Raw genomic sequence first — 21,924 nt, 5'->3', positions numbered from 1 at the left:
GTTCAGAGATGAAAGTCATTTGTCAGGGTCCTTTGGCAAATGATAGCTGGTACTGAACTGAGAAAGTTCCACTCTTAAGCCTGGTTCCTCCATCCCATCTCCCTTCTCTTTACACTACTTCAGGGCCAACCCTCTCCTTTGTCCTCCTTCTACTGCTCCTCCATCAGGATACCCTCAGTTTCCCAGGGTGTTAGGAAACTTCCCCAAGGGTGGAGGGGCTCTCAGTAGCTTAGGCCAACCTATGGTGGGTGGGGGCAGGTAGTAAGACAAGCGTCTCCATTTTCCAAGACCTTTCTTTATTTCCTGAGATGAATAAATAAATCAGTGGCTGAGGGGCAAGGGGGTGAGGACAGAACAGGAGCTGACAGCATGCAGCTGGCAGGAGGGGGTTGTGAAGGGACACCCTCCCCCCACATCCTGGGCAGGGGCCAAAGCTCATGAGCAGCCACAACGAGGAGACACTTTTTAAAAAAATTCACAGCACTGTGAAGCCTGACCAGTGCCCCAAGGCCCAGATCTCATGGCACCCACCTATAGGGCTACTTTTTCACCCAAGGGCCTCAGCTGCCCAGGCCCAGGTGTCTGCGCTGCTCCATAAGGTGGGTAGAGGGTGCTTACCGCACTCAAAAATAAAGCAAGTGCCTCAAGTGTCCAGGTGGGAGAGTCCCGACCTTGGGGGCAGCCTGGGCAGGAGGAGATGCTGCAGGTGTGGCAGGGATTATCTGCCCTTGATGAAGCCCTCCAGCACACGGTCACTGCGCTCTGACAACCAGTAGCCGGTCATGGCTGCCACAGCCCCAATGAAGATAGCGGTGAAGACCAAGTCACCCTTGGCGGCCAGCGTAGCCAGTGCACAGATGATGACACCGAAGAACATCTGCTGCAGCACCACCAGCTCGTCCTCTGTCATCTCCGAGAAGAAGCCTGCTGACTCTGGGCAAGAGAAGCGCCCGTCACTCATCCCCTGTTCCTGGAGCCTCCCACACACCTGATCATCACTGCCACACGCCTGCCTGGCACGCCAGCACACAGTGTCATTTACTGCTGAGAACAACTCCAAGACGGGCATTTATTATCCCTGTCTTACTAGATGGGAAACTGAGGCGCAGAGAGGTGAAGAGGTTTGCCCAAGGCCACGTGGGAGAGTTGGGTCAGAGCATGTGTACTAGCCCCACTGCAGAGCCAGAGTGCCTGGATATGACGCCCAGCTCTGCCACCTGCTTGCCATGGGGCCCTGGACAAGTTTTTTCATCTCTCTGCGTCCCTACTTCTACTATGCAAGATGGGGATGAGAACAATAGCTACAGCACTGGATTTGTTTTAGGGGTGAAATAAGTTAATACATGCAATATGCCTGGAACAGCGTGTGACACACAGGAACTGTGGAAGTGGTCACTATCGTCACCACTGTGACTGTCCTTCGTCTCATCACCCCCACGGCCTACAAGAGCCCTCGGGCGGGGCAAGGGCAGATGAAGAAAGAGGCTCGGCGGGCACAGAATGATATGACACCAAGTCCAATTTCCTTTCTACCCTGGGAGGTGTGAGGTCACCAAAAGCCACCCTGGGGGTCAGAGGTGGGGTTCGGGTCCCAGTGCAGCCTCATGAGGGCTGGGTGGCAGTGCAGGTGGGCCAGGGCCTGCAGCTGCCTGAAGGAGGGGCTTGCCTGCCCTCCCCCTGGATAAGGACCTCCCCTCCCCAGGTTTCTGGGGCCGAGCTGGGGCTCACCTGGGATCTGCTCCTTCACACAGATGCCCTCGATCTGTTTGTAGCCCTCAGCACAGACACAGCGGTAACTGCCCTCGGTGTTCTCGCACTGCTCGTTCTCTCCTGGACACACCGCCATCTCACACTCGTCCACGTCTTGACGGAGGCCAAGGAGAGGTCAGAGCCCTGACCGCCAGGGTCCCACAGGCAGCACCCCTGACTCTGGTCTCACTCACATCCTGACACCTGCTCTGTGCTGACGCAGGCAACATTCCACCCTTCCTTCCCACGCCCTGTCCACATTTCAGCCCCTGTCAATTTGTGGTGGATGAGACGCTCCCAGGTGGCAGGACACTCACCGAGACACTTGGAGCCCACCTGCTGGTAGCCAGGGCTACACTTCTTACAGCGGCCAGGCCCTGCCCCCATGCAGCCCAGGCAGGCCTTGGCACAGTCTGGAGAAGGGAGAGGACAGACAAGGGTGCGAGCTGCCCGTATGCCTGGAGGAAGCCCTGCTCCAGAAGAGGCCTAGGGCAGGGGGTGGGGTGGGGGGCGGTGCCAGCACCTGGGAACGCGGCAGTTTTGGGGGAAAGGCGTGGAGCAGTTCCTTCTACCCTCCCCACACCCCTACCCCGCAGGAGCGGACAGTTACCTCGGCACTCATAGGAGCCCTCCGTGTTCACGCAGAACTGGTGGGCTCCACAGCTGGCTCGCTCTGTGCCACACTCATCAATGTCTGCAAAGAGGCCGGTAGGGTGGGGACTTCAATCCCTATTTCACTAACAGGGAAGCTGAGGCCAGGGTTGTTGGGAATGGACTTGCCCAGGCTTAAACAGTGTGGCTGATACTGCAGGCTGTCCACCAACACAGATGCAGAGGTGCAGCTGGACTCAGGGCTGTCGAGCTAGAGACTGTGTTTTTCAATCTGCCTTGCAGCTAAGTGTGGCCTTGTGATTCAGTTCTGGCCAACGTGTTGTAAACAGAAGTGATGTGCTCCACTTTTCACTTGGCCTTAATACAACAGACTTGGATCCTCCGTGCACTTTCTTCTCTTTCGCACTTCCTGGATACCAGGTCATGATACATAGAGGTGACCGTGATCCAGCCTCAACACCCAAGGGGATGACTGTCCAGTAAGACAGGATGAATCTAGGTCTTTAATGACTATGACAAGCAGAGCTTTTCTGCCAGTCTGGACCACTGGCTTCCAGATTGTGATATGAGATGAAAATAAACCTCTAAATTCATTAAGCCAGTCTTTGGGGATCTTTCTGTTACAGCAGCTTAGCTTTTACCCTCGTCTCGAACACAGGTTTCCTGACCCCAAGTTCAGTATGCTCATTCTCCGGGTTAACCCTTCTTCAATTTTCGAGACTTGACCCAAGTGACACCTCCTCCAAGAAGGCTTCCCTGATTCCCCACTACCACTGAATTGGAAGAGAGACATTTCTCACTGTACAACGATCAGTCTATACTGTAAGCGCCTGGTTACTTTTCTGCCTTCCCAACCAGGCTGATATCTCTATGAAGATGGGGACTGGACTGGTCTAGCCCAGAGATGTGTGTGTTGATGGGGGACCAAGCCCAAGACCTTGCCCACCCCTCCAGACCTAGGGCAGGGTCCCACTCACCTACACACTTGAGGTGATGCAGGGCCCAGCCCTTCTTGCACTGTAAACAGTTTGATTCCTCAGGTCCTGAGCAGCGGGCACAGGGGCCAAAACAAGCTGGGTAGAATGGGGGAAGTATGAGGGTGGGCAGGCAGGTACCCCACACGCCCCTGCCCAAGGCCACGCCTCTTGACTACCTACCCGAACATACCAGATGGCTGGCATTGCGCTGTGCCTCAAAGTAGCCGAGGCCACACTGGCCACAGGCCTCACCCCCATAGCCGGCTTGGCAGTCACAGTGCCCGCTGCCCCCTCGAGTTCCTTCCCCTTCACACTGCCCGTAGCCACCGCAGGGCCGCTCCGCACCCCCAGGACAGGCTGTGGGCAGACACCAAACCAGGTGGGATCATAAATACAACCTTGTACGTACAGAATATTTTCCCCGTATTAGTAAGCATTTTTGGAGAGGAAACAATTTTAACGACATCATAATATTTTGTCATAAAACTGTATGAAATTTACTTAACCAACACCCCATTGTGGAACAGTTAGGTTATTTACAAATCTTTTCTTTTATAAAAACTGAATTGACCATCTTTGTTGCTAGCTCTTTGTATCTGCAGCTTTGAGAGAGATTTTTCTAAAAGGGGCTGGTAGTTAAGTTCAGCTCCTGCCTCAGGACTGTGTGTAGAAAAAGGTGGTGACAACAGGGCCTTCAGCAGCACCTGCCCGTCCCTAGGAAGGTCACCTTAGTCCAGACATGGGAAATGCCTGGTGAGGGGGGGCATTTCTTAAATACATGACAGAAACCATGGCCGCATCTGACTCAGTCTAACCCCATATCCTTGTTCAGAGCCGTTCCCCATGGATTTGTGCATCTCACCAGCCCTGTGAGGCAGGCGAGAACAGACGTCCAGAGAAGTGATATGAGCAGCCTGAGCTCACACAGCCAGCCAGGGGCCGAGCCAGGACTGGATCCCTGGCCCCAGCAGTCCCCTTCCATCCCCCAAGAGGAACTTGAAAAACTCACGAAGGCAGGAGGGCCCAAAGGTGCCTGAGGGGCAGCAGAGCTTCAGGGAATCTGAGCAGAGCCACTGGAAGAGGTCTGGGGCTTCCTGCTGCCTGAGGCGGAGGGATGGTGAGGGGGCTGAGACAGTGTCAGAGGTGCTGCCATCTCCCGCAACCTCCCACAGGATCTGTGATACAGCCCGTCTTGGGCGTAAGACCCATAAGGCTGCCCTTTCCCCGTCTGACAGAGGGGCAGTCTGCAGCTCAGAGTGAGAGCTTGGGCCCCCCAGCAAGTCCTCAGCACACCTGGTTTTGGAGGAAGGAGCTGAATGAGGACACAGCCCCTAGCTCGCCACCCTCTGCTTTACCAGCCAGCCCTGCCTGAGCCCCTCCCAGGAAGGCCCCTGCTACTCACTTGTGAAACCACCAGCTCTCCACCAGCTCCTCACTCAGCTCCAGCAGGCGGTGGCACTCGAAGTCCGACTTGCTGCACACGCCCTCGAGCACCTCTACCAGGCGGGTCTCACTGACCAGACAGGGATGGGTGGTAGGAACACACTCCAGCCCACCCACCACCCTCTTTACAATCTCCCCCCTCCCCACCTCATGCCAGATAATGTCAAAGGCCAGAGGCCACAATGGAAGGGGTATTGGTTTGGGGAGACCTGGGTTCCAATCTAGTAGTGTGACCTTGGGCAAGTAACTTAACCTCTCCTGAACGTGTTTTCTCATCTGTAAAATGGGGACAATGGCTCTCCTCTAGGTTGGCTGGAAGATAGCTCAGTCCCTGCATCTGTACAACAGAATATAATACCCTTGCTGGGTAGATGTGGTTAAAAATATATAACAAGTGTTAGCAAGGATGTGGAGAAACTAGAACCCTCCTACATTGCACGTGGGAATGAAAAACGGTGCAGCCGCTGTAGAAAACAGTTTGGCAGTTCCTCCATAAATTAAACATGGAATCACGACATGACTCAGTAATTCCACTCCTGGATACATACCCAAGAAAATGCAAAACAGGTGTTCAAACTTGTACACAAATGTTCATAGCAATACTATACACAGTAGCCAAATGGTAGAAACAACCCAAATGTCCATCAGCTGATAAACGGACAAACAAATGTGATCTATTCATACAATGGAAGATTACTAAGCCTTAAAAAGGAATGAAGTACTGATATTTGTTACATGATGGACGAACCTTGAAAACATTATGCTAAGTGAAAGAAGCCGGACATAAAAGGCCATATTGTATGATTCCAACAGAATCAGCAAATCCATAGAGATGGAAAACAGATTAGTGGTTGCTAAGGGCTGGGAGGAGGGAGAATGAAGAGTGACTGCTCAATAGGGATGGAGTTTCTTTTGGGGGGGATGAAATCAGTCTGGAACTAGATAATGGCAATTAGTTGCAAAACCTGAATATACTGACTATCTCTAATGGTAAATTTTATGTTATTGCATTCTACCACAATAAAAATTTTTTTTTAAATACATTTACACATAAAATGTATTATATTATATATTTAAAGGGTCTGGCACAGTGCCTGGCATATAGGAGGTGACTTAAAACAAAACAAAAAAACAGTAACCATTATAGAGCTAGAAGTGCCCTTCGGGTAATTTTGGTCAATCCCCTCATTCCCAAATGAGGCAACTAAGCCCCACTGAGGGAAAGGAAAATGACCACTGTTATGTAATAACGAAACTTTTATTTCTAGGACGTATCATAGTTTAATCCTTACCACGATCCTATGAAATAGGATTGGCATTAATACTCCCGTTTTACAGATAAGGAAATTGAGGATCAGAGAGGTGACCCTAAGGTACAAAGGGTCAGAAATGACAACCTGGTCTAATTCCAGTTTGACATTGAAAAGCTAGAGGGCCTAGGACTCAGGCCTCTCCTCTCAATAAAATCTCATCTTGTCCCCTGGCTTTATACACTGACTATATGCTGATAACTGTCAAATTCATGTTTCCAGCCCTGCTTCTACCCTGAACTCCTGACTCCTAAATCTAACTCTACTTGACTGTTTAACAGACATCTCAGCCCAACATGTTCAATGAGAACGTCTGATTCCAGACCCGTTTCTCCCATCTCGGAAGACAGTCCCACGATTCACCCAGTTGCTCAGGCCCAAAACCCAGTGAGCACCTTTTATTCTACTTTTTCTCTCACACCCCATAATGATTCCATCATCATGTCCTATCAGTCTATCTGCAAAATATACCCAGAATCTGACCCCTTCTCACCAGGTCCACCACTACCGTCACGCCTAGACTGTGCACTAGCCTCCCAACTGGTCTTCCTGCTCCTCCACCTTGGCCCCCTATAGTCTGTTAGTGTAAGTGACCTTTTATAGGTACAAATAATACCACATCACTTTCCTGCTCCAAACCTTCCAATGACTTCCCGCTACACTCAGAACGAAATCTGAATGCCTTTCTGCGGCCTTCAAGACTCTCTGCCTTCACCTTCCACCACTCTCCCTTCTGCTCACTCCAAATCCAGCCACTTCTCAAATACACCAAGCTCAGCCCCGCTCTGTCCAAAACCCTTCCCCGACTGTCGCACAGTTTGCTTCTGCACCTCAGGTCTCTGTTCGAATGTCATACCTTGAATGCCATGTCTCCCACCATTCTGCTTTACTGTTCTTCACCTGATAAGACATTATTTACTTACTTATTCACTGTTTCCTCTACTAGAATAGAAGCTCCTTGAAGAAAGAATTCTGCTTGGCTTGTTTAGTGCTCTCCTATAGATATTCAGTGACATTTGTTGAATAAGTGCTCCCCAAGTGTCTCCAGGCTTCCACCAGCAGAGCACAGATTGGGATGTTAGATATACAAATCCACCCCTCCAGCCTCTTCCTCACCTGTCCTTGTATTTGGACAACTTCTCTTCCTCCCAGGCAGTGTTTCCACCTCCAAAGTTATCCCGGATGGTTCTCTCCAGGCCCTGGAAATGGAGAAAACTAGTCATAGCTAAGTACAGTGTCTGGCACATTCTAGCACTTATATTTCACTGACCAGGAAACTGAGGCACAGAGAGGCACCTACCCAAGGCCATACGACCAGTAAGTAACCAAGCTGGGACACTTGAGTCTATGCAGACTTGTATGCCAGAGCTCCCAGCTCTCAACCCCTGTGCTAATAGTAGCTAGCCCCCTCCTCTTACACTGCTGGTGCACCCACCTTGTTGAAACTGTCGACCAGTCCCCGGCAGGTATGACATGGATGGGGCTCAGTGGGGGAAGAAGACTTGAGAGGCAGAGAAAGCTGGACCCAGACCGGGCCTGGGAGACCAAGGAAGAGGCTCAGGCCCCAGAGCAGAGCTGGGGCTAGGCCCCTCGGGGCCCGTGGGGCCATCTTTTCCCAGGCTGGGGACCTGTAGACACAGGACATGGGGAGGGTTCGCTGGAGGAGCCAAGTGGGAAAGAAAAGCGTGGGTTCTGAGGTGCCGCGGGTCTGGGAGCCCAGATCTGTGTTATAAGAAAAGAAGGTCTAGACTGGGGTAAGGCAGAGGGAGGGGAAATAGTTGGGGAAAGGAGCCTATTCTGCAATTCCTGGACGGGAACAAGTTATCCTCGTCACCGCAGGGGGAGGTGGCCTGGATCCTCATCAAGGGGGTAGGAGTCAGCCCATTGTTTTAGGGTCGGGATATGGTTCTTAGGGGCTGGATCAGCGGAATTAAGGAGAATGGATCAGATTTCTAAATACTGCGGGAGAAGACGTCGGATGGACGGTCTTGGGGGGAGGAGTCCGGAACCCCGGTCTTGGGGGGGGGGGGAGGAGCCCGGATCCGGATACGAAGAGAAGGGGTCAGGTTCGGGGTCTGCAGACTGCAAACGCACGGCCCCCGAGCGGGCAAGGAAGGATCCAGACCCACGAAGGCCGCGGAGGAGGAAGAGACAACCCACCGAGCCCGCGGACGCCACAGGCTCAGCCTCCTCAACAACGCCGCCGCCGCCGCCGCCGCCGCCGCCGCCGCCGGCTGCGTAAGACGTGCGCCCTCCGCCGGCTCTGCAGTCCGGAGGGCGGAGCCCGCGCCACAGCCAATGGTAGCAGGCCATGTGCCATTGCGTCACCCCACGCCAGCCAACCAGAGGCGTCGCCGTCCTGCACCTGTCCGGGTGTTAAAGGGCCGCGGGGATACCAGATACGGGGACAGTTCGGCCCAGCGGCGGGGGCACTGAGACACACGTGGGAGACACGGGTAGAAAAATAGCGTCTGCCTTTATTCAAGTCCTGTCCTCTGCCTCAGGCCCCATCCCGCGTCCCGTCCCCGGGGCCCGGAAGCAGCTGTCCAGGGCGGGCTGCAGGGCCCGGGATACCTGCTCCGCTCTCTCCGCGAGCCGCCAGGGGTGGGGGGCTGCGGGCCCCTGCAGGGTCCCCAGGAACTCGGGCATCTGTGAGGGCAGTGAGAAGACCGGCACGCTGCGGAACAGGGCGGGCACGGCGTCCGGGGACAGCAGTCTGTCGAAGTAGGCCCCGACGTAGCGGCCGGGCGCCCGACCCTGCAAGAAGTCTGGCAGCAAGCAGCTGAGCGAGGCGGCGAAGGCGTCGTGCGGGCCGTGAGCCCCGGGCGCCGACGTCGCGTCCTGCAGCCATTCGCGGCACAGCGCCACGGCCCCGGGCGAGAAGAGCAGGACCACCACGCCGCCCTCCTGCAGGGTCTGGCGCCGCTGCGCGTGGAACCAGGCCAGGGGCCCCTGCGCACTCAGTTCGCGGCGGCTCCACAGGTCCACGGCCACGCGCAGCGGCAGCTGGAACAGCGCCGAAGCCAGGGCGCCCACCAGGCGCTCGAAGCCAGCGTCGTCGGCGGAGTAGAGGAGCAGAGCCGCGCGGCTCCTGGCGGCCGCTGTGCAAAAGAACACAGCAGGAGCGGAGACGTGAGCTGGCCCGAGGCCCGGCCCTCTGGGGGCCGCCCCCCGCCCGGCGCTGGCTCACACTCACCCCCCGCGCGGACGTCCTCCTTCAAGAGCCTCAGCCACCCTGTGAGGGGAGAGGAGCGGAGGCAGCCGGTGAGCCCAGCCGCCGCCTTCTCCTAGCCAGCTCCCAGGTCCACTGGAGTCCTGCCCCTGGGGAATGGGGAGCCGGGAAGCGCTCACCTTTCACGTGGTTCTTTTTGAGGAGGAGGAGAAGGAAAAGCACAGCGGCCAAGAGTAAGCAGGCCATCCAGACCAGGGCCCAACGCCGGTGGATGTCTAGGAGACCCAGGGGAGAAGGCAGGCTTGTTAGAGACCCCCACTTCACGAAGGAGAAAAACGAGGCTCAGAGAAATGAAGAGATTTGCCTGACGTCCACAGCTCACAGGGTCAGTGTATGAACATAGATCCATTTACTTGGGTGACCTTGGATAAGTGACTTCCCCTTCTGCCTCAGTTCACCTCTGTAAAATTGGGATAACAATAATATCTACTTCACAGGATTGCTATGAGGACTATATGTATTAATACACATAAAGCACTGAACAGGGTGCTGGGCATATTAAGTGCTCAAATGTCAGCTAAGATTATTGACTCCTAAGGGACTTCCCTGGTGGTCCAGTGGCTAAGGCACCCTGATCCCAATGCAGGGGGCCTGGCTTGGATCCCTGATCAGGAAACTAGATCCCACATGCCCAACTAAGAGTTCACATTCTGCAACTAAAGATCCCGCATGCCACAGTGAAGATCCCACGTGCCACGACTAAGATCCAGCGCAGCCAAACACATAAATAAATAAATGTTTTTTAAAAAAAGATTATTGCCCCCTAAGCCTAGGGTTGCTGGACCCTTGGCCTCACTCTCTTGGATGACTGCAAGAGCCTTCTAACTGGTATTTCTGATTCTTTTATGCCTCTAATTCATTACAACATGGCAGCCCCAGAGATCTCTTTTTTTTTTTTTCAATAAATGTATTTATTTATTTTTGGCTGCGTTGGGCCTTTGTTGCTGCATGCAGGCTTTCTCTAGTTGCGGCGTGCAGGGGGCTACTCTTCATTGCGGTGTGCGGGCTTCTCGTTGCGGTGGCTTCTCGTTGCGGAGCATGGGCTCTACGTGTGTGCACTTCAGTTGTTGTGCAGGGTCAGTACTTGTGGCGCACGGGCTTAGTTGCCCCGCGGCATGTGGGATCTTCCCGGACCAGGGCTCGAACCCGTGTCCCCTGCATTGGCTGGCGGATTCTTAACCACTGTGCCACCAGGGAAGTCCCCCCCAGAGATCTTTTTAAAATACAAATTTGGGGGCTTCCCTGGTGGCACAGTGGTTAAGAATCCGCCAGCCAATGCAGGGGACACGGGTTCGAGCCCTGGTCCGGGAAGATCCCACATGCCGCGGGGCAACTAAGCCCGTGCGCCACAAGTACTGAGCCTGTGCTCTAGAGTCCACAAGCCATAACTACTGAGCCTGCATGCCACAACTACTGAAGCCCTCGCTCCTCGAGCCTGTGCTCTGCAACAAGAGAAGCCACCACAATGAGAAGCCCGCACACCTCAATGAAGAGTAGCCCCCGCTTGCCACAGCTGAGAAAGCCCACACGCAGCAGCAACAAAGACCCAATGCAGCCAAAAATAAATAAATAAAAAATAGATAAATTTATTTAAAAAAATACAAATTTGATTATAGCCTTTTGGGAAGCTCCTGCTACTCTTAACATAAAATCCAAATTGCTTACATCGGCTCCCAAGGCCCTACATGGCCCTTGCATCCTAATCTCATGACAGAGGCCTATCTCTCAAGACCCTCCAGCCACATTGGCTACCTTGGAGTTCCTCAAAAAAGCACCCCAGAGTCTTCACAAAAATGCATCTCTTCCCCCTTCATCTAGCTCAGCCTTCAGAGTTCACCTCCAACCTTTCCCCTGAACTAGGTCAGGTCCCCATTATATGCATTCAGGGCTTTGGACACTTTTATAGTGAATGCTTCAATAGCCCACACTTCCTAAATGATTGTTTAGCTAATGTCTTTCTAGCTTCTATGGCTGGCATGGAGACAGGGAACGTGTCTCTTTGGTGATGCTGGGATCCCTGCAAGCGCCCCTTGTGGTGTTTGAATTAATGAAGCAATGACCCTCTGATTGAAAGGCTAAGGCCATTGTGTATGCTCCCCCCAGGAATGGTCCCTGTCAAGATTCCAGCTCCTGGTACAGAGAAGAAGGGCAGTTCTTGTAATACTCACACTTTTCCATGGGGCAGGCCCACAGTGCTCCCAGGTCATCGTCCCACAGCTGTAAGACACAAACAAGACCAAATCCAGAGCCCCCAGCTTGGTATTCAACACCCATCAAGTGTGGTCCCAAATTTCCAGCCTCAGCTTTGCATGTTTCACACACACACACAGCAGCGGCAAGCTGCTCTGCCTTTGCTTATGCTGTGCCTATTTCCTGGACTGTACCTTGCTACTGGTGCCAGATTGGGCCCACATGAAAAGACCCTTCCTTGAAGCTCTCCCTGGAACCCAAAACTTAGCACATTGGTTATTAGCTGTCTTAACCCAATGGTTATCTCTTTGCTGGTTTCTTCAGCCATGAGCAACTTGGGGACAGGAACTATGCTTCTTCAACTCTTAGCTTCCCTGGGGCTGGACACAAAATAAGCACACACAGATGGTGGGTGGATGCTAGAGGGGCAATGAGGAGGCCCCTGCCCCTGAAGAGTGACAGTTTTCCTGCTAGGCACAGGAAGAGGTAGAAGAGGTTGAAGACAGGGTTTGAGGCCTGTTGCCTTTGGGCATTGGGGAGGGCCCTCCTGCCACCTACTCACCTGAAGACACTGGCCTGACTGCACATCTTGTAGTAACGGCCCTCCAAGACGAGCTGCCCTCTGCCAAGCCAAGGGATGGGTGCTGTCACCTAGAGGCACCACACCTAGGAGGCCACCAGGCTACAGCTGGGCAGAATAGTAGGGGGGAGGGTCTGGGAGACTTTTCAGAGGCCACTGAGAACAAGGCCCAGGTCTGAGTTACCCCTACATTCCCAGAGACCAGCACAGGGCCTGGCACAGAGGAGGGGAAATTGAATAGTGAAAATTTGAGGCCAGGTTTGAAGTGGAGCTGGAAAGGGACATGAAGGAGGGTCCCCCATCTCTCACCGTGGACGCCCTGCTAAGCAGTGGAGTGCAGCCACTGGGTTCCAAGGCGCAGAGTGATCTGTTGTCCTGGGGGCCTCGTGTCTCCACGAGCAGCATGTCATCCTTGAGGGGCCCCAGGGAGTCTGGAAAGGGTGAGAGCCCACTCTGAGTGAGACCCAACCTGGTTGAGGGCTGCCACTCCCCTGCCCCATGCCTGACTTTCACCCCCAGGAGCTGGCACCTCCAGGGTCCACCCCTATTGCAGTGGCCCTGCCCCAGCCTCCCCCAGGTCCCACTCACCAGCCCACAAGCACTCTTGTAGCTCCTGCTTCTCCCAGGTGCTCACCTGCTCAGAAGGGGCCAGGGTTAGGGGCACGAGGAAAAGCAAAAGCTGAAGCCAGAAAAACCAGAAGAGAAGGGACAGACAAGGGGAGGCCTGTCAGGTTGGGGGGTGGGGTCTGGACTCTGGACTTGACCTTAGGCAGAACTGGGTTCAAGGCTGAGTAATTAGGAATCACTCCATCTTTCTCAGCCTCAGCCTTGTGAGGTCATCTGTGCTAAAGGGCCTTACGGCCATAAATTAACTCTTTTCAGTTCTGACAGAACACTTTATACACTCCCTTCTCACCTAACCACCTTCTCAAAGAGGCTTCATCTGACTGCCCCTCTTGAAATTGCAACTCCAACCCTCCTTTATCCTTCCCCACCTTTTCCTATAGTATTTATATACAATTTTAACATACTGTATAATTTACTTATTATGCCTATGGTCTGCCTTTTTCCATTACAACATGAACTCTTTAAGGGTGAGAACATTTATTGGTTTTATTCACTGACATATCTATTCCAAGAGCCTAAAACAGTGCCTGAAACATAATGGCTCAATAAATCTGGAATTAATATTTTTATAACTACCCTTCGAAGTTATAAAGCAACCCATTTCTACAGGTAGAGAAATAGGATAATTATAGCAATAATCAAAGCAGTTAACATTTATTGAGAATTTAGTTTGTGCCCGTTGCTAAGATGAAGCATTGTTTAATCTTCATAACCACTCTATGAAGTATTCAATAGTTACTATTATCATCCCCATTAAACAGATGAGGAGACTGATGTTCAGAGAGGTGAAGTGCCCAGGGTCCCACGCCATGCACCGGTAAAGTAAATAGTGGAACCCCTAGAGGAAGCTGGTAACCACTTTGCTCCAGGGACCCAAGGATAAAGTGGATTCAGAAGACAGTGACTGTCTGGGAGTCCGCAGAGGTCCTGACCCCAAGCCTGGCTCTCTGGCGCCCCTTTCTTGCCTGGACACAGATGTTGGGGTGGCCTTTCAGCAATGGGAACTCAAGAGCCTTCTGTGGAAAGAGGGTAATGGGTGGGGTCATTAAATTTGGGCCCCTAGGTTCCCCTTCCTTCCCCAACCCCGGGAACCTCCTGCCGCCTCGCTTACATTCACAGTGACATTCTCTCGGGGCAGCGGTGGGACCAGCGGCTGGCAGGGGCCCCCATCCGGTGCCTGCCAACACAGTGTGGCCTCAGCGGGTAGTGAGCACGGCGCGTCCAGCCGCCAGGCCCGCGGGGGCAGCAGCTGGAGCCGGGCGGCACGCCAAAGGTTCCGGTGTGCACGGGGGTCTGCAGGGAGAGGGTCTGGTTACTGCGTGCCACCAGGTCCCGCCCGCACCGCTCCCGCCCTGGCAGAGCCGGTCCACTCACCCTCCCTAAAGGGGCAGATGCTGGTCCTGACAGAGTCGGGCTCTAGACGCCACACCTAGAAAGGAAACGGGGCTCCACAGGTCAGTTCAACCCAGCCAGCACTCTGCTAAGCCCTGGGGATGCATTCACTCAGCCCATACAGTCAGTGCTCCTTGGCCCTCCGTATTCGCTGTTCTGCATCCTCGGATCAAAAATACTCTGGGAAAAAAAATTCCAGAAAGTTGCAAAAAGCAAAACTTGGATTTGCCTGCAGGAAACTGTTTACATAGCATTTACATTGTATTAGTTATTATAAGCAATCTAGAAATGATTTCAAGTATACAGGAGTATGTGAGTAGGTTATGTGTAAACACTACACCATTTTATATTATATAAAGGACTTGAGCATCTGCACATTTTGGTATCCACAGAGATCCTGGAACTAATCCCTCTGGGATACTGGATATGGAAGGAGGATGTATTTCACCAACCTATGCCCAAGTCTTTTTGCCCTTTACAAGGGCCTAGAATTGCACACATTTATTCTTCCAGCAAGCCCTATGCCAACATCTGGCAACATCTTCACTCGACAAATTTTTAATGAGTACTTACTACGTGTCTTAGCACTGTGGCAGGCATAGGGACTTTTAACAATTAAATCCACAATCACTTTGTGAGAACCTACTTAGCACAGGTTCTCAGCACAGCGTTAAGGACACGTCCATTTATTCATTTTTTCTTCCAATAGACTTTTTTTTTTTTTTTTTGGTTGCGTTGGGTCTTCATTGTTGCATGCGGGCTTTCTCTAGTTGAGGTGAACAGGGGCAACTCTTCATTGTGGTGCACGGGCTTCTCGTTGCGGTGGCTTCTCTTGTTGCCGAGCATGGGCTCTAGGCACACAGGCTTCAGTAGCTGCGGCTCGCGGGCTCTAGAGCACAGGCTCAGTAGTTGTGGCACACGGGCTTGGTTGCTCCATGGCGTGTGGGATCTTCCCGGACCAGAGATCGAACCCGTGTCCCCTGCATTGGCAGGCGGATTCTTAACCACTGTGCCACCAGGGAAGTACCCAATAGACTTTTTAAGTGCACCCATTCTTGGCTTAGCCCTAAAGCACTAGGGATAATAAATTAATTTATACAACAAATGTATAAGAGCACCTACTACGTAGCAGGCATTGGGCTTGGCAGTGAGGACATTTATATCACAGCAAACATTTCATGAGTGTCTGTTATATGTCCTATCACTGTGCTAGGCAGTAGAGTTTCACTCATTCACTCATTCATTCACTTAACAAACTTAATTAGCACCCACTACATACCAGTTATTATGCAAGGCTCTGGAGAAATTACTAAATTAGAATAGATATCATTTCCTTGCCTTCAAGGAAATTACAAATTCACAGTTGTAGTAAGGATAAGACATGTATACAAATTAATAAATAAATCACTCATTTATTGAGGATTTGTGGTATGCAAGAAGAGACAGGTGCCCAAATAAGAAAACAAGTGATAAATGATAAATAGAAAAGAAAAGACAGAAATGCAAGAAGATTTGGAGACAGAAGAGGCCAGGAGGTTGGGCAAAAGCTTTGGGAAAGAGGTGACTGGAAGGATTGAGGTGTATGGAAAAGAAGGATTGGGGTGTATAGAAAAGAAGTGAGGGCATTTCAGGTAGTGGGAATGAGAGACATTAATGTCAGAGGTAAAACAGATGGGACCTGATGACCAATTAAATGTATAATCAGAAGGAGAATATATTATTATAACATATATAAGCTGGAAGTGGCACACTTCCTTATAACAGCCCTGTGAGGCTGGTACTGTTTATTCCCATTTTACTGATAGGAAACAGGCTCAGAGAGGTGAAGTGACTTGTCCAAGGTCACACAGCTAGCAAATGGCAAGTCAGGATTCAAATAAGTCTGACTTCACAGCGCACGCTCTACTCTCCAGGGGAGCACAAAGAAGGAATTGGAGGAGTAGTGGAAGCCTTCAAGGGGGAGATGACATCCGAAGGGGGCCTTGAAGCACAAGTAGAAGTGCTGGGGATAGAGGATCACAAAGAGCATTCAGGGCATGTACAAGCAGAAAACATAGGACAGCAAAGTGCAAGGCAGGGCCAGTCCCCCTAGGGAGCCACAGTTTCCATCTCAGAGAGGAGTGTGGAGGGTGGGGAGACCAGGAAGGTGAGGGCCAACCGTCTCATCAGTTCCCTAATCCCTGTCCCCGGGCACCCAGCTGGACTCTGCTCCTACCTGAATACAGAGGCAGGGAACCAGGTCTGTGTGGTTCAAGGTAATGGTCTGCGGCCCAGTCTGTGGGAGAAGCAGAAGGAGAGAAGTTGAAGAAGATGAGGAAGAGGAAGGCTGGAAGCCGAAGTTAAGGACACCGGGCAGGCAGCCGTTCCCCCACCAATGTTCCTCGCTTTGGGCGTGGGTGGCTGTGTCCTTTTCAAAGGTGCCCTATGATAATGCACTTGCAACTTCAGCACAAGCATCGGCCTGCAGTGGGAATGGACCTGGGGAGGGAGAGGCCTCACCAGGTTTCTGTGCCACCAGGGTTTTGCAGGGCCCGGAACCTGGTTCCAGTACAGGGAGAGGCCAAAGCGCTGATCCTCAGGGATGTCCACCACCAGGTGCACGTCATTGCCATCTGCAGTCACGTTGAGCACGGGCAGGGCTGCGGAGGAAGCAAAGAGAGAGACTTCCTTCACCTCTTCTGTACACCCAAGCCTGGGTCACATCCACCCACTGCCCCTTTGGAGTTTCCTTCAAAGCCCTTAGACTAGGAGGCCCCTGGAGGGCAGAGCCTGTGTCTCCATGTCAGACCAGACTTCAGCCACAGCCCAGGACTGAACCCATGTAGGCCCCAGTATGGGGTCTGGAGAGGGCTCTTCTTCTTGGTTCTCCCTCTGCAGCCAGAAGTACCTGTAACCACTGTAAAATAAATCATTCTCCTCTGCTCAGAACCTTCTGATGGCCCCCACATCACCCCAGAGTAAAAGCCAGAGTCATTACAGTGGCTTGCAAGTCCCTCCCCAGTATGGCTGCTGTGAACACTCTAACCTCATTTCCTAGCACTCTTGTCCTTAATTAACCTGCTGCAGACACACTGTCCTCCTTACTAATACTTAAAAACACTAGACACACTCCTGCGTCAGGCCCTTTGCACTGGCTATTCCCTTCACATGGAACCCTCTTCCCTCAGATACCCCATGGCTCCTCCCTCACCTCCTTCAGGTCTTTTGCTCACTGACCACTCCAACTCCCAACCTCTCTATCCCCCTTCCCTGAAATTTCTCCATAGCACTAATAACCATCTAACTTATTGCATATTTCACATCTCCATGTGTTTATCGTGTCCTCCATCACCCCCACCCTGACCCCGACTCCCAGCTAGAACATCAGCTCTGTGAAGGCAGGGATTTTTGTCAGTTGTTTTTTTTTTTTTTAATTGGTTTGTCTCCAGTGCCTAGGGCTATTCCTTGAGCAGGGTAATGACTCAATAAATATCTGCTGAATAAGTGAATCAGTGTCTACCAAATGAATAAAGACATGAAATCCATGATGTGTATCTGTATCCTCAAACCTCTGGTGCTGAGTAGTCTTTAATGAATTACCAAAGAGGCATCAAGCTTAAGTTTAAGAACCCAAATAGAAAATGAAGTTGAAATCTTTTGAGTTCAAAAGCATCACAGTGTTTCTATCTCGATGTGGCTGGTAGTTATGCAAGTGTATACATATGTAAAAATTAATTGAACTGGACATTAAAATTGGTGCACTTTACACACTTTTCTGTATGTATGTTATACCATGATAAAAAAGAAAATACAAAACAAAAATATGAACAAAACAAAGTCCAAATAGTACATGAGAAAAATCATCAGAACCTTGAGTTTCTTAGCCCTTATTTTATGATTTAATATTATTTTTATTTTAATATATGGGGGCGGGGTGCACCGTAATCTTGACAATGTTTTGGGCCACTAGATGTTCCTGGTACTAATAAATATTTGTTCTAAGAAGTGAGAGATTCACCTTTATATTCTAAATGCCTGGCACTGAGTAAGAGCTACCGCAGTTCTTTTGTGATAAATGAATGAATGAATAAATGAGCTCTGTGAGCCTCTGGGATGTGGCAGCCAGACCTGAAGTTCACTCCAAGGGTCCCTCACACTCCACACCCACCCTCACCCTCCTCCCAGCCCTGCTGGCCCTAGCTCCTACCCCAGCAGCTCTGAATGCTGTCCCGGACTTCAAGACCCCTGCAGTCTGGGGAGAGATCACAGAAAAGCCTCTAGTGGGGTTGGGGGCAAAGAAAGAATGGGGGCAATCCGACCCATGGGGAGCCCTGGGAAGGGCTCCCTGTCCCCTCAATACCACCCATACATATTCCAGTGCCCAAAGCACCTTCCCCAGACACTGGGAAGCAACGTCACCTGGGGAGAGGAGGCATGAGGGACTGACTATGGGCAGCTGGGAGTGAGAGTGCCTGAGAGCGGCCGGGACGAGGAAGGGGGTTAAAGCAGAAGGGCAGTGGCCGGTGGGGAGAGAGACTAAGGGGCCAGCACTCGGGGCCCCTCAGGCTGTGGGGCCACTTACCAGGCAGCTGCTGTGTGAGATTGAGTTCCTTCTGGTACCGGGGCTGAGTGTAGGACCAGATTCGCACCTCAGCCCCCAGGGCAGCCTCGAAGCACTCAAATACTACAGAGCCCTGTGAGGAGAGGGTGGCGGAAGGCTGGTGGTATAGGGCTCAGAATTGAGGCTCCTCTCCATGGTCTGCTCCACTCACCCTCTGCCCTATTCCCAACCAATGACTATTCATACTGTATGGCCCCCAATTCTGCTGCGAACATGTCCTCAAAGGCCTCCAGTTCTAAAGCACACAGCCTCAGGAGGGGTGGCAGCAGGGCCAGGATTAGTGCCCCCACTCTATTAGTCCTTGCCTCATCCCTGCTGTTCCAGGTCACGTGCCAAAGCTAAGGTGATCAGAGACCCCAGACCCCAGCACAAATGTGGGAGGCCCCCCCCACAGAAGTCGTTCTCACTCCCAGTGCCTCAGTGGGCCTCATGATTGCCCTGTGAGGGGGACCAGCAGGTGATCTCCCATTATTTTCCAGGTAAGACGATATAGACTGGGGGCTGGGGACAGGAGGGAAGTCAAAGTTTGAGTGACTTGGCCCAAGTGGAGATACATGTCCCAACCATGAGCAGCCCCCTGAGGCTGGGAGAAGCTCCGCGGGGGGACAGACATGGTACATGTGGGGCGGCCACGGACAGTATGGCAGGGAATCCGGAAGAGTGGATTCAGCCCACAGACCTCCCGTCTGCAAGCCTCAGCTTCTCTATCTGATGCATGAGGGCAATAATAATGTCTAGTTCATGGGGGTAGTTTTGAGGATTACAAAAGAAAGGAAAAATTAAACTTTCTGAGACTCTTCCGTGTTGGGTATTATACCAGGTGTTTTATACATATCAACTCATTTTACTCTCACAACAGCTATGTGAGGTAGGACTATTCTTTTTTTTTGGGCCACACTGGGTGGCCTGTGGGATCTTAGCTCCCCAACCAAGGATCGAACCTGGGCCCTCGGCAGTGAAAGCGCAGAATTCCAACCACTGGACCACCAGGGAACTCCCGAGGTAGGACTGTTCTTTTTCCCACTTTACGGACAGGAAAACTGAGGCATAAAGGACTGAAAGAACTTGCTCACAGCCCTGCTAGAATCAGGACCTAAAGAGATAATGCACGTGAAAACCCTTCATAAATTCATTATTATTTCGCATACCACAGACTGACCAGGCTGCACGAGGGCAGCAGGCACTCGCACCTCCAGTAGGACGCAGCGGGCAGTAGGGTAGGCCTGGAAGGAGAGCACGACGTGGGCCTGGAGAGAGGCTGTGAGCAACAGGGCAAGGGGTCGGTCAGGCTCAGGGGCCCTGGGCAAGGCTCTGGCGAGGGGCAGTTGGGCCAGCCGGCTTCTCCTCACCGTTCCTAGGCTCCTCAATCGCTGGGTCCTCTGCAATTCCAAACATCTCTTCATCTTCAGGCTCTTCCCAGTACCCTGGAATGACCCGAGAGCAAGGCTCAGATCTAGCCCCAGCTCTGGTTTTGGGTTCCTTCCAGGAAGCTCAGCGCTAGGAAGCAGAGGCCAGGCTTGGGGCCAGGGGTGTGGGCGGGGAGACCAGTGTGACCTGGGGGTTCCGTTGGCCAGTGTCCTCCAGGAGAATACTGAGGATGCCCCGTGCTTCCTGACAGACACCCTCCCTGGTCTTCGTGCCCACTCCAGACACACTCACATGCACCAATGCCCAGTCATGGGATGACAGGCTCACCATGCACAGCCAAGTGGACATCCACACGCACACAGAGGTCACAGTCGGTATCCTTGTAGCACCTTAGCACCAGCTCTGTCTGCAGGCCTGTGGGCACCAGCACGGGGCCTGGGGCAGACACGAGGCTCCCAGGCAGGCAGAGCACATCACCATCTGTGTGTGAAGGGTGGGGTGGGAGCTGAAGCTTCTCAGACCCAGAATCTGGTTGCACCTGACAACCCCAGAGGGCCAAGGAGCTTTGGGCTCTTCCTGGGCTGAGGGTAGGTGGTGAGGGCATGGGACTGAACAGCTCCCCTCCCTTCTGCCCACCTGGGAAGATCTTTCCTTTCTAAAAATAGGGCTACTTACCCCAGAGGTGGCAGGAAAGGCCCTGGGAAGGAGGTAAAGACAAGTTAGAGTTTATGCGTCCAAATGTAACCACCTTTTCCTGAGGCCCCCCCACCCGCCTACCTCTTTCTAGGGCTCCCTTTTCCAAGTCCCTCCCAGAAGAGCTCAGGCCCAGCTCTTGCCCCCTCCCCATTCTTCTCTTACCCCATCAGCACCCGACAGACCAGCCAGGGCAGTTCTGACGGTGATGGCAGCGGCAGGAGCCAGGCTAGGGCCTCAATGGCCGCAGACCGAGCCCTGAGCCTTCCTCAACAGTCCCAGACTCACCGGAGAGCAGCGGGCAGTGTCCTGAGGCCCCGCAACCCTCTCTAGAGAGAGGACCACAGGGTTTCGGCCCAGTGCCAAGGACAGAAAGAACCAGGGCACAGGCATCTTCCAGGTGCCAGGCAGCACCCAGGCCTGAGGCCCTGTCCTGCCCGCCCCCCGAAGGGGGGCTGACACCACACCTCTTCTCCCACTCAGCTGCGTGCCTGCGGGCAGGAGGGGCCGGAAGCCCTCCCCAGTCTCGGGGTCCCGGCGCTGGGCCGCTTGCGCACGCCCTCTCCCAGGAGTCGTGACTCCCATCCAGTCCCTGCCAGAGTGCTTTCGTTTTGGCTCCTGGCAGGCAGCCGGCTGTTCCCGCCCCGCCCGGCCCCTCCCACCAACACCAGGCCTGGGAGCCAGCAGCCTGGACCTGAGTGGTGGCCTCACTCCCTCCCTCTTTTCCTCTCCTCCTCTTCCCCTTCTTCTCCTTCTCTGCTGACACCTGGCTGGGAGGGGCCCCTGGAGAGGGTGGTGGCCTAATGGCTGAGTGAGGGAGCTCTTACTCACTCTGGGAGTCCCTAAGGAGGAAGGCTCCATTGAGACAACCAAGGCCTTAGGCAATCCTGGGGCATTTGCACTTCCCACGTGACTCTGGGATCTTGGTGTCCACGGGGCCCCTCTTACTGGCCACCCCAGGTCCCTTCAGACATTCCCCTTGGGCCTCACTGTGGGACACGATCTCTAAAGACAGGGACAAGGGGCACCGTAACATGAGCTTTTCGCCTCTTCCCGGCCTATGCTCAAGCGAGGGGTAGGGGTGGATGGGACCCAGGACCCAGAGCCAGGAAGACAGGGTCCTATTTGTGCTGTTGCCATGGGCTGGCTGC

The 21,924-nt window shown here is 52.9% G+C and overlaps 2 protein-coding genes across 4 annotated transcripts; both read right to left on the bottom strand.

The window, feature by feature from the left end:
• Positions 1 to 277: 277 nt before the first annotated feature.
• On the bottom strand, positions 278 to 8,342 carry CRELD1 (cysteine rich with EGF like domains 1). 2 transcript variants are annotated; one of them, XM_060023027.1, is made up of 11 exons: positions 8,252 to 8,342; positions 7,527 to 7,719; positions 7,208 to 7,290; positions 4,741 to 4,851; positions 4,348 to 4,439; positions 3,519 to 3,695; positions 3,339 to 3,434; positions 2,360 to 2,443; positions 2,067 to 2,162; positions 1,729 to 1,863; positions 278 to 933 (listed from the first exon to the last, which is right to left on the bottom strand). In XM_060023027.1, the coding sequence occupies exons 2-11, from the start codon at positions 7,698 to 7,700 to the stop codon at positions 719 to 721; spliced, it is 1,263 nt and encodes a 420-aa protein (XP_059879010.1). In that variant the 5' UTR covers positions 7,701 to 7,719; positions 8,252 to 8,342; the 3' UTR covers positions 278 to 718. The 2 variants fall into 2 exon arrangements, with proteins under 2 accessions (XP_059879010.1, XP_059879009.1); XM_060023026.1 differs by lacking the exon at positions 8,252 to 8,342 and having other exon boundaries at positions 7,527 to 7,736.
• Positions 8,343 to 8,572: 230 nt separating this feature from the next.
• IL17RC (interleukin 17 receptor C) lies at positions 8,573 to 21,417 on the bottom strand. Of its 2 annotated transcripts, XM_060023029.1 has the most exons (19): positions 21,062 to 21,417; positions 20,756 to 20,777; positions 20,408 to 20,560; positions 20,062 to 20,136; positions 19,861 to 19,970; positions 18,674 to 18,785; positions 18,299 to 18,343; positions 16,612 to 16,751; positions 16,328 to 16,387; positions 14,095 to 14,149; positions 13,832 to 14,013; positions 13,653 to 13,736; positions 12,682 to 12,727; positions 12,403 to 12,524; positions 12,076 to 12,135; positions 11,492 to 11,540; positions 9,443 to 9,538; positions 9,288 to 9,326; positions 8,573 to 9,192 (listed from the first exon to the last, which is right to left on the bottom strand). In XM_060023029.1, exons 1-19 carry the CDS (start codon positions 21,356 to 21,358, stop codon positions 8,573 to 8,575), a joined length of 2,367 nt encoding a protein of 788 aa, XP_059879012.1. In that variant the 5' UTR covers positions 21,359 to 21,417. The 2 variants fall into 2 exon arrangements, with proteins under 2 accessions (XP_059879012.1, XP_059879013.1); XM_060023030.1 differs by lacking the exon at positions 20,408 to 20,560 and having other exon boundaries at positions 21,062 to 21,403.
• Positions 21,418 to 21,924: the final 507 nt, after the last annotated feature.

The sequence above is a fragment of the Delphinus delphis genome, chromosome 10 (assembly GCF_949987515.2).
Source record: "Delphinus delphis chromosome 10, mDelDel1.2, whole genome shotgun sequence".
Taxonomy (NCBI): domain Eukaryota; kingdom Metazoa; phylum Chordata; class Mammalia; order Artiodactyla; family Delphinidae; genus Delphinus; species Delphinus delphis.
This window is presented reverse-complemented; position numbering and strand designations above follow the sequence as displayed.